This window comes from Barbus barbus (assembly GCF_936440315.1).
Source record: "Barbus barbus genome assembly, chromosome: 11".
NCBI lineage: Eukaryota > Metazoa > Chordata > Actinopteri > Cypriniformes > Cyprinidae > Barbus > Barbus barbus.
Window position 1 is genome coordinate 4,984,722 of NC_136739.1, and position 12,822 is coordinate 4,997,543.

Below are 12,822 nucleotides of genomic sequence, written 5' to 3' on the forward strand. Positions count from 1 at the left end.
GTGTTAATATAAAAATCGAATATACATAAAAAGTTATATATTATAGAATATAAAAAATGTTGAACAAATTTGTATGCGTAAGGTTGGATAGCGTTTAATGTGGAATAAATCAGGACAAAACAACTAGATTATTTAACATGAATTAATTAAAATTACTTTAAAAGCACTTATTAATCTTAATTTGTTAATTTCAAAATTTTCTTATACATTATTGAAATCAAAATTCAAACCTGTGAATATTATTTTAATAGGCCTGAGCTAACACATAATACGCAAACAATAAACAGCTTTATTTGTATAAACTAATGTTAACTAAGAACAATAAATACTGTAACAATTGTATTGTTTATCATTAGTTAAAGTTAGTTTATGGATGAACTAACTTTAACTAATGGGACCTTATTTTAAAATGCTAACAGACGTGTTTGCTTTAAACACTGCTACTTCATGCATATATGCTAGGTTGTATACAAAGATTAGGTTATTAGGTTATGTCTGCTCTCAGTATCTACGAGCTCATAATATGTTGGTAATTAATGGTAATCTGTGCAGAAGGCAGATAAGTAAAGTCATCACTGGCTTGGCTCTGAGCCCGTGGTCATAATGCAACTCACCTGGGCTGGCCGCGGCTTTCTCCTGCTTCTTCTCTGTAGAAGACAAGATAAACATGATAACCGTGAGTGGAGCGATGCCTCACAGCTGAACAATCTGCATGCAGCTATAGTTGAATCTTCCCTTGGTTATCACTTGAGCAGCTGCTTGCATCAAATATAGATAAGTGGTTACAGCTTCACCTCAAACATGTCGTAATGCACGAATATAAGGGTCAGAATGACATGATATCAGAATGAGACCTGGATTTCACCGTATGTCCAACGTCCAAGGAGCCAACGCTCTCTGCTGAGATGGTAATAAGTCTACGAGGTCGACTGATGAGTACAGTAGTAAGAACTAGAGAGAATGTCCTGTTCCAGACAGATAAACTGTTCCCAAAGGATCTTAGCAGGTGGATATGTCTACATGAATTAATACATGATGTTCCTCTGTTTTTTTTATCATGTTATTCAGCAGAAATGTGTGATGAAGCTCTAATAGAAAGATTTCTGAAAGATCATGAAGACTGGAGTAACGATGCTGAAATGTCAGCTTTGCATCATAAAAATAAATGACATTTTAAAACATATTATTTTAAATTGTAATATTTTACAATATTATAGTTTTATTGTATTTTTGATCAAATAAATACAGCCTTGCTAAACTTTTGAACAGTAGTGCATATATGGTCTTTATAATGTAGGCCCTAATAAAAAAAGAAAACCATTATTGCCAATTACAATTGATATTTACAGTAATGCATTTACAACAATAAATGATAAAGATTTATGTGAATATTTTCCACAACCTCGCTTCAAAACCATGAGCATTTCCAGATTTTATAGCAGGCTCTCTATAAAGCCTGTATGTACATATATGCATAATAATTACAGATTAACTATAATGTTGTGATAATATTGTTATAGTTCATAGCATTATGTTGGTTCTTAGGTTAAATTATGGTGCGTTTTTGTCTTATTTGGTTTATTTTGTGATGTGTTACAATTTTTAACTAAAATAATTTTTATTCTTTGATTGTCAGTATCAGTGCATGCATGTTTAACAAATGATACTAAAATTTCTCCAGAGATATTAATGGTGCACTAAGTGATTTTTGAAAAACGCTTTTGACCACAGCGTCGGACCGTTTCACAAAACACACTTGCAGCCAATCAGCAGTAAGGGGGTGTGTCTTGTAATGCTAGAGCGAAGAGAGCGCTCCATTTGAGTGTACAGGACGGATTTTAGCAGATCAATTATAGATAGAGAGAAATGGAAGGAAAAAAAAAAGAGGAATAAAAAGCAGGGTTATGATCAGGCAAGAGTGGAGAGAACTCAAGGAACAGGAAGGGCTTGAATCGGACTCAGAGGTTACGTTGTTTCTTCTTGATAGGTGAGTAACGTTGATTTTGCTTTGTTTAACATTTAACACAACTTATCTGTGTTGGCTTTTGTTTGAATATGCTTGTGTGTCATCTTCGCTTGTTTCCGTGTTCTTCCTTATGCCAGGGTTGTGTACGTATGAGTGGGGAGGAGATTTCAAAATGGGGCGAGGTCCTAATAAGGTCATTTCCAGTCTATATTAGCATGCATGCCTGCAGTTCATTCCTGTTTTCCCACATGTTAGCCTCCACACACCTTTGCAGTGTCCGTCATGAGCTACTTGGATCTTGAGTCCAGTAAGGCAGGCGTCACGGTGCAGCTCGCAGTGGTTACGGTATGTTTTTCCATTACTGCCACACACCGAGCGCTTATGAGGCTTGCATTGCTGCAGGAGAACACAACATACTGTTAACAACACAAAAATGTAAACCATTTATTTAACTATTAGTACACTTTGTATTGTAATAATGTCAAATTAAAAGTTTTACTTTAAACAATATTTGAAATCATTGTTTCGATAATCTATTGTCATTTTAAAGTACACTTTTTTGATTAACATACTAAAACACATGTATATGTACTTTACTGGAGAATGTTAATCACTATTACATTTAAAGTTAATATATTTAAATGTACTAAACTGCAATTTCATAATTTAAAATGTGTAATAAAAATATATTTAAATATGCAAGTTTCAACAGAAATAGCATAAAATTCTATTTTAGTTTAGAACACTTTAACCATATTTCACAGACAATAGAAGCAATTATGAAATTACATATGCAAATTGTTTTTCTAGATTTACTCAGCTTTAAATATTTCATCAGCTAGAAATTGCTTAAAGTAAGTGCATTAACTGCAATCTCTTTAAAATGTTTAAAAGTCCTCATCCAAAGGAATACAAGTCAAGGAAGTTCACAAGTCAAAAGCCTGTATATTTCTTCTAGAAGGTTTTCATGAATATCTTTGAAAAGAGGCCTTACCTCAATGCACAGACAGCTTGGCTCTCCTTTCTCATTCACGGCACACTCTCTCCCAGCACCACAGAACACATTAGCACACACCTTTGATTTGCTCTGTGCCTCCTGCTGAAAAACACAGAAATAAACACCATCAATAAAACACAAACAGACACACAGCTGCAAACTCTAATTAGGTACTGGGCAGAAATAAAATAAGTTTGTGCACATACATATTCTCACCACCAGAGGAGCGACTGGGGCAGACTAATATTTGAAACGTGCAGTTAACATCTAATCATAATCACATACAAACGCAAACTTGCATCTCTATATTTAGTATGCATAACCTTCACTTCTTCTTTGTTAAAGATGTTCTGTTGATATCTAAACCAGGGAAGCCAACTAAAAACCTCTCGAAACAGAAATTTGCACTGGTACAGGACCACAAATTCACTTTCACCACAAACATAGGCAAACACACATATTATACTTGCTGTTTCTCTCACACGCACAGTGTTTCTCGGTGTCTGGGGACAGAAGATTGATAACTATCTCCAAAAATGGCCGAACTCTCTCCTCTCCAAACACTCCTGAGAGCCTCCTGCCACCAGTTTCCCTGACAACTAACGTTCTCCTTGAAAACTAGGACAACTACAGATTTGGAACAGCAACCTCTGCCAGAACAAATGTGTGTCCCACAAAGTACAAATGCATATCTAATAAACAGTGATGTAACGGAATTACATAATTTAATGGCTAAATAAATGTAACTGTAATCTGTTACAGTTACTGGAGTAATTAAATTACAGTTACTTCTGAAAATGCTAATGATTGCATAGGGGGTTACATCTGAATATTTTCACACACAGATATAGGCTATGATTGATTTCTTTCCCAAATTGCTACTAGTCCTAGGTTAAGAATGTATCACGATTTTCACAAATATATTAAGCAGCCGTTTTCAACATTGATGATAATAATAACAGTTTTTCTCTGATAGGAAGGAATTAACTACATTCTAAAATAAAATATAAAACAGTTATTTTAAATTGCAGTTTTTCACAATATTACAATTTTACTAGAAAAAAAAATAAAAAATCTTACCGACCCAAATCTTTTAAACGGTACTCTATGCATTTTATGGTTAAATCATAAAACATAGGCTACCTGAACAAAAAGGAAATCAAAAGTGATTTACACTCTTCGACCAGCAGATGGAGTTCTGATACCAGGTTTGTTGATTACAGCACAATTAATGGGCCGTTCCCACAGGACGCCTTGTTTCGTTTAACTACACACTCAACACAATGAAATGAAGCACGGATTTCAATATGTTTCTAAAATGATTAACTTGATACACAACATCTTAAAACACAACGAAATTGAAGAACGCATCCTAGAAACGCCACTGAAAGTGTTCAAGTGCATGTTTAAAATAGACACTGAATCCAAATTCATAACTAGATTAGACATCTTTGGTGTTTTTACATTGTTCTCTTTCTCTTTACACTCTTCTGTCCTGCTGAACTTTCTCTCCGGTCATACCTCTGAAAATGTTTGATTTATGTGCAAGGTCACTGCCTCAAATTCCCTTGCATTTCCTCTTTCTCTGCCTTTTTTCTTTGTGTTCCCAGCTACAGGACCCCAGTCTCCACAGCACAGCAAAGTCATGTGAATACAGTGCTAGCCAATCACGTGCTGCCAAGTTGTGCCTGGAGTAACGATTTAGGAGTTTCCTGAAATACCCCTCCTGCTTTCCAAAACCTCCCTAGGTCCAACTATAATCAAATGCAGTCTGTGTGTATATGTGTGTGTGTGTTCAAGAAGGGTATCGTCACATCTGAAATCTTGCCTGTTCTTTCCTTTCCCATGAACTGGGATTGCTGGTTCCTCCCTGACTTACTCCAATAAACACACTCACACACACACATGGACAGACCCTTCCCCCCTTCCAACTCATGCATGAGTCATACAAAGTAAGCAAACTTTCCAGAGGGAGATATTCTACCCGAAGGCTGTGTTCATGTGGGCAGTTTCAGAGGAATACACTCAGAGGCAGTCTAAAACAATCATTTGTAATCAAAATCTGTTCCATATGAGGTCATCAGAGGACTTTCAGACACAGCGCTGGCATATTAAAAGTTTATGGCATATTTATTTGAGAGAGTTTTGTCCCGACAATAGAGGTAGATACAATTGCGGACCAGTGGTAAAGGAGGTACATTAACGGAGAGAGAACAAAACCGAGCCTCATGCATAAATGAATCTCCTTCTCTACAGGGAAGCCATGCTGACATTTAAACGAATGAACGTTGTAGCGTGCTTTAGCTAAATCAAATCAAAAAGCAGATATGTTTCCATGACAACCAGGCAGGAGGGCTTGAAAAGAGTCATACAATTTACTGTAGGAGAGAGCCAATGAGTGATGGGGTACAAGATGCCTGCAGCTGAACTATGACCTCCAAAATAACATTGCAAGCATGATGCTGTTACACTGTCTCTGGTGATTGTTATTGGTGAGTTATCCAACTTGTGATATCTCGCTCTTTCTGAAAGCTGTTTGCTTTATTGATAGTATATTTGCTTTTGCAAATATAATCATGCTTAGACATTGCACACACACACAAACACAAACACACACACACACAAATCTATTTTGTCTTGTTTTTTGTCCATGCAATAAAAATATCTAAAATGGTGTAAAAGTAAAATGGTGTAAGCTAAGAAGACTTTTCAGAGAGCATATACTACCATTCAAATTTTGGGGTCAGTAAGATTGATTTATTTTTCATTTTTTCAAAAGAAATTGAACAAGGATGCATAAAATTAATCAAAAGTGACAGCTAAGACATTTATAATGTTAGGCAGCACAACTGTTTTCAACATTGATAATAAGAAATGTTTCTTGAGCAGCAAATCAGCATATCAGAATGATTTCTGAAGGATCACGTGACACTGAAGACTGGAGTAATAATGCTGAAAATTAGGATCATAATACTTCAATTATATTTTAAAATATACTCAAATAGAAAAAACTAAACTTTACGAACTTAATGAAACAACCGTTTTTTCTTTTTTCCCTTAAAATATATTTACCCTTTTTTTTTTTTTTTTTTGTGAAATGTTTAGGTATTTTTACTGGAAAACAAAAGAAAAACAAAATACTGATTTAAAGTTTTTTTTGCAGTGTAAATGCAATCAACCTCAAATGCTCAGGAGTTGTGGTTAAAATAGTGGTTACAGATCAGTCTTTTCCCTTAAGCACATCTGAACAGTGATGCTATTGTTTACCCAGAGGGCTGTTCTGGCAGGCCGAGGGGCCGCTGTGATTGCCAAGGAGAGAAGAGAGGGGAAAGACAGAGAGCAAACATTCCTGGTGCAGAAGAGTCGAGGAATGTGTGGTTGTGTCTGACTCACGAATCATGACCAAATGTGCTCAGCTGGATCCCATTTAATATAGCTAACACATACACTAATGCAGTGCTATATGACAAACGACAGTGTCGGCAGAGGTCATGGTGCCATAGTGAGAGTTAAAATGGAAATCAGTTCACATTCATATTAAAATATGAAATCAATTTTCTCACTCAGTACTTATAATGACATGAATTACTCTCTGTTCCACTTTGACCCAATGGTGTAGAATTGGTTTTAACACTGGTAAAAAAATCAGCTTCTGTATATAAAGTATGTTGGTGTGTATTCAGATGCAACACACACAAACCACATAAATAGATACTAGAGTACATCTGCCTGACCACTAAACATTCTCAGTGCAGATGTTGGTCAGTGACTGTTAACCAAATGCTTGCAGTGGTAATATAAGTTTAATATAGTGAAAAACTGTCATGTGGGTTTGTGCCTCAGGCAAGGAAGAGGCAACATAGTCGGTTGAAGCGGTTGAGAGCATGTGCATGTGTCTGAAACGGTGTTCACAGTGTCTCTGTGCAATCAGTTTAAACTTGACTGCAGTGTATAAAACTGTATGAGGTGGTCATTGTATTGGTAACTGTATTGATAGGTGCTTCTCATTTGCATATTACTGAACTACTCCTCACTGTCAAAAGCCTGTGTTGCTAATGTTGCCTGAAGTTGCAAACTCTCATTGAAAATTAGTGACTGTATTTTTAGTAATTTTAATTTACTCTCCCTCATGTGGTTCCAAACCTGTGTGACTTTCTCCTGTGGAACACAAAAGGAGACACAAAATATTTTGAAAAATGTTGGTAACCAAACAGTTTCAGTTCCCGTTGACTTCCATATGGTCCCTTCCCTTAACACTAGAACCACCAAGGGGTAAATTTTATTTTTTAAATGTATGTTTTTATAGTTTTTCAAATGTACATAACAGATTTTCAATGAAACATTCAAGTCTCCCAGTCATTGTCTTTTGCTAAAATTGTGTGATTTACAATCCCCTGCTGTTAAAAAGTGTTTAGATAAAACCAGATAAAAAAATGGGGCATTTATACCTATAAGCGCCAGCGGGTCGTATTTACCCACTATATAATGCCTGTATTTTCGTGCTGTCATTTTCTTGACACTTATGTTTTAACATTGTACATTGCTAGGCAACGCCTTTCACTCACTGAATGAGCAGTTATCAGTTTAATAAATAATGACAAAATGAGTAAAAGAGGGCGATTTATGGAAGCTGAAGAGGTATAAGAAGCACTAAATACCACGAGCGATGGAGAGTCTGATGGTAGTGAGAGAAGTAATGCATCCTGGTCGGCTCAGCATCTGACAGCTCATCTGACAGCGATCAAGATATAATATTTATGTTTTAGCCTAATGTTACTCATAATTGTTCAAAATTTGGATTAATTATTTAATTTTTGTTTTGCCATTTCTATCATTTATTGTTCGCTCCTGTGGTGCTATTTAGTCTGCCCGTTTACTGAAGAAAAAAAATTTGATCTATGATGTAACTGTTAATAAATAAAACCATTTTTTTATATTACCCGAAGTTTATTGGTGTTGTTCTCTTATTCAAATGATAAATGCTATAACTAAACAAATTCATAATTAATTAGGTGAAGACGTGCGCTTGAATTTGTCATCGAATCATGCATTGTGGTAAATTATTATTGCTCATTATTGTCTATATAGCTATTTTAGTAATTTAAGTAACATAGGTTAATATATTATCTAATATGATTAGCCTATATTATTATTATTATTAATATTTTAATTATTGACATTGTAGTATAATATTACATCATCCAAATATGTATTTACTTTCTTCTAATTCGCGTTGTCAGTGCTTGTTTAGCTTATATTGACCGTTATGAAAAGTGATTAGTGGCCTGCATAAAAAAAGCCTTGAACATAACAGGACAAAAATATAGTTGATGACTAGACATAATCATTTCATGACTCTAGACACTTCTTTGTGAAGACAGCGGCATAATACAGTGAAATAATATGTTCTTTAGCCATATAAAAACAGTTGTAATGTGCGTGGGTAAAATTTACCCGCTGGCGGTTTTAGGTATACAGCGACCCCCGGCAGTTCTAGTGTTAAACTTTTGGGTAACACTTTAGAATAAGGTTCCATTTATTAACATCATTAGTAAACATGAGCTAAGAATGAACAATACTTCTACAGCATTTATTAATCTTAGTTAATGTTTATTTCAGCATTTACTGATGCATTATTAAATTCACAAGTTGTGTTTGTTAACATTAGTTAATGTAGTGTGAACTAACATGAGTAAACAACAACTGTATTTTCATTAACTAACATTAACAAAGTTTAATAAATAGTGTAATAAATGCATTGTTCATTTTTTGTTCATGTTAGTTAATATATTAACTAATGTTAATAAATGGAACCTTATTCTAAAGTGTTACCAACTTTTGATATATAAGAGGTCATTGTACTATAAAAACTTCCTGTAAGTTTCAGAGCTCAAAACTTTCTCATTCGTCTAAAAACAGCTTATATTGAAGCCAGTCTGCCAAAACGACAGGTTGTGGAATGTACGACTCTATGATTTAATAGTGTGGCTGAATTCCGCCTCCGCAGAAGAAGATTAACGCCTGCTTCTGCATCACTGCCTGTTTAGCCCCGCCCACCAATTCTTCATCACAGCCTGTTTAGCCACGCCTACCAATTTTACATCACAGCCTGTTTAGCCACTGATTCACGCACATAGTAGGTAAATGACAAGAGCGGCAAACGCGGGTCTATGCAGAAACCAAACGATAAACTTTATTTGATTAACTTTATTTTTAATGAAGATCCAGACCAAGTCAGTAAGATCTTTGTTTGTTCACTTCATTTTTACCATGCATTCGTTTACAAACAAGGCACAATTCGATGCAGGATTTTCAGAAAGATTGAAACTAAGGCTGCGTTTACACTTGGCATTGATCACGCATTGTGATCGGACCTCAGTATAATGTAAACGCAATCCAGCCATCGTGACTGCATTCGCAGGCTGAAATCATGCAAAGCCCCGCCCCCTCTCTCTCAAACTGTCAGAAGAGAGAAGAAGAACACCAGGCTTTGGAGCGCTAGTGAGACTCATACACTTACTTTGATTTGTAAAATGTCCCGCATCTGAAAATGACATTCAAAAGAAAACCCACCACTTCAGGCCAACTTTGCACCGGGGCCATCCTCTGCAGACTTATTTAAATATTGCACAGGAAAGACAGATCCAAGTGTGAGTAACTGTTTTTACGTGATAACTATTGCTTTGTCTGTTATAACAGATTGTTTGATATGCACTAAGTATTTATGCATTTTTAAACTAAATCAAAGCAAATGATAGAATTTCCTTTTCCGGGAGAACTATCCTTTTTTGGGCTGATGAGTGGCAGAGAACAGCTGAAGTCTCTCTGGACCAGACGACAGCTGTTCATTACGACTCTGAAACTGTTGAGACAGTGGGACTGTGGGACTAACAAACACATCAAAACTACAAGGTCAGATTATACAGATGGACCGTATTAGATAATCAGCACACCACAAGGCAGTTATTACAATAATTTAAATTATTTAATTGTTTTAATTAAAATGACTAATTTAGGCCACAGCAAGCTGTTGATGATCAGTTTAGTGGGTATATACACTTGTTCAAATGCATCTATGAGGAAAGTGTGGAGAAGGTATATTCAAGATATAATAGAAAAGTGGAAGAGACAAGAAAGATGGAAAGTGTTGAGGACAGCTAGAGGGAAAAGACCCAGTATCTTGGGAGGGAAGAGTGCTCCAATTAAATAGCAATGCCTGAGAGGAAGTCTTCAGCTACACACTTCACCCTTATAAGATTCTGCATTTGCAACCTTTTCTTTTTGAAGTGCAAATATAAAAATACAATACAGCTCATCTGTGCATGCAATACTGTTCAAAATGTTGGTGTCGGTAAGAATTTTTACATTTTTATTTTTCTGTACTCACCAAAGCTGTTTATTTAATAAAAAAAAAACCTTAATTGTTAAAAATTATTACAATTTGACATAACTGTTTTCTTTTTTAATATATTTGAAAATGTAATTTATGCGTGTGATTAAAGTTGAATTTTCAGCATCATTACTCCAGTCTTCAGTGTCACATGATCCTTCAGATATAATTCTAATATGCTGATTCTGAATTTTTTTTTATTATTATTATCAATGTTGAAAACAGTTGTGCTGTTTTTTTTTTTTTTTAAATGGTGATACAGGATTCTTTTATGAATAAACAGTTCAAAACAAATGCCCTTTTGATCAATTTAATGCATCATAGCTTAAGACAAGTCATTTTTTTGTTTTTCCAAAAAAACATACGAACCCCAAACTTTTGAATGGCAAAACATTTTCCTATAGAATTCCTATAACTAAAATATGTGTCCTACACAAGCTAAAACTCTAAAATATGGATGCTGAATTATAAATTGGTGACTTCTAGGTTTCCTATTTTCCAAAGAGAATTTTTAAAGCAAGAACATATACAGCTTTCAAGACTTCCTGAGTTCTGAGATTGTGAAGGGATGGTATATGCCTCTGCAGAAGCAGTAACTTACAGAAACTTATTTTTTAATAGCTGAATTCCTGATGTAGTACTACACTACCCAAATTCCTGAAGCGAGATCCGCCAATCAAAAATCCGCTGTTACCATAGAAACAGGAATGGTGGCCACAGCCATGAGTTCTTGCAGGCTAGCTGAGCTAGCTTCCCACGTAACACCGAAGAGATAACTCTCATAAAAATATGCATCTGTCATCATTCACTCTCCCTTATGTCACTCCACACTGACAGCTGAGCTTTCCTTCCTCAGTGGAACACAAATGGAAACATTTTGAAGCATGTGTGTAACCAAACCATTGACGGTAGCCATTAATCAAAAATCACTGGCTACCATCAACTGTTTGGTTACCAACATTCTTAAAAATAACCTATTTTGTGTTCAACAGAATAAACAAACTCATTCAGGTTTGGAACAACTTGAGAGTGAGTTGGCTAAATGACAGAATTTTCCTTTTTGGGTAATGTACATATACAAATTTTACTATGGGGATTTTACATATGTTATAAACTTAACATATATCTTCATCTATCCAGAGAATTTATGTGTGTGAAAATTATACACCAACTTACAGGTAACATATTCTTGATATTGGTCAATACATGTAATATAGTACATTTCTTAAGGAGGGTAAGATTCACTGATTCACATCGGTGCATCGGCATAAATGTTAACGATGCAATGCATCGACTTAAATGTGCATTGGATACAAGTTGGCATTTGTATCACGACTAATCATTTCTAACATGGTAAAAACAGATTTATTGATATATAATTATTAGTAGATGTGCTATACGTTTATTAAAGTTACCAATAATTTGTGACCAGTATTTTATATGTAGATTGATTTCTCCTCTCTAAACTGTTTCTGAAGCGCATTCTCTCATCACCACTGCTGCTAAAGTACATGAATATGAAGAATCACAACACTACAGAGACCGACACATATCCTGAGAGTCACATAGAATATAAACTAACATGGCTGTCTGTCTGTACCAAAGAAATAAAATTGATCTTTCTGTTCCATATTGAATTGCATAGCATCATATATTTTTTTTCCACTGCATCATATTGCATTGAATCGCATTGTGTTGAATCAAATCGAAAATTGGATTGTACTGCATCGTAATAGGGGTGAATTGTATCGCACTGCATAGCTGCTTCATGTGTATCATAATGTATCATATCGTTGGCAATGCATAGAGATGTGTATTGCATGGGCCTCAGTTATGGAGATGCACATCCCTATACATTTCTGCACTGATCGGGATTTGATTCTGTCCATTGGTTATTGATTAGTTGAAGGCGGGTGTGAATGGAAACAGGGTGAATTCCTTTTCATTTTCATGCCCACTCAACTTGGTGAGAAGGATTGATGAAGGATTTTATGAAATAATATGGAGAAATTGAACAGGAAAATGCTTCCACATCCAAGGCCGCTGAAAAAAAAAAAAATCTTCCTGCTTCCTATCCTTGTCTAGTCCGCTGAGATATGTTTGTCACATCTCTGTCATCCGGCTATCTGTTCTCATTTGTTCCTATGGACCTTGTGGAAGAAAAGTACAGAGCACCTTAAAACGCCTCTCTTTCATAATAGTCCAGATAACATGCTACATTGCAACTGAAGATAACAGTCGCCCATTTTCTCTTACAATAAAAGCAGAATCATGTCCTGTCTCAGTGAAAGAGTCTCACATGGTTTCAATCTTTCATTTACTTTACTCTTTCCTTTTATTCCTCCTTTGCCTGTTTTAGTCTCTTTCTTTATCACACTTTGTGCTTGCTGAATTTCATAAATTAGGCTTTGAGGAGCAGAGCATTGTGCAGTGCTGACTACAAGTGTATAGAGGGCAAATGCAGACTCT

General features: G+C 35.4%; 1 protein-coding gene across 2 annotated transcripts in view; it reads right to left on the minus strand.

The window, feature by feature from the left end:
• Positions 1-12,822, minus strand: part of LOC306877393 (follistatin-related protein 1-like) — a 46,016-nt gene that overhangs the window by 9,499 nt on the left and 23,695 nt on the right. Inside the window, exons 3-5 of one of the 2 annotated variants that reach the window (XM_079429157.1) lie at positions 2,961-3,065; positions 2,233-2,362; positions 615-647 (exon numbers count right to left, since the gene is read on the minus strand). In XM_079429157.1, the coding sequence (XP_079285283.1) occupies positions 615-647; positions 2,233-2,362; positions 2,961-3,065 (268 nt within the window). The remainder of the gene's footprint in view (positions 1-614; positions 648-2,232; positions 2,363-2,960; positions 3,066-12,822) is intronic. The other variant, XM_079429158.1, reaches the window with a different exon arrangement.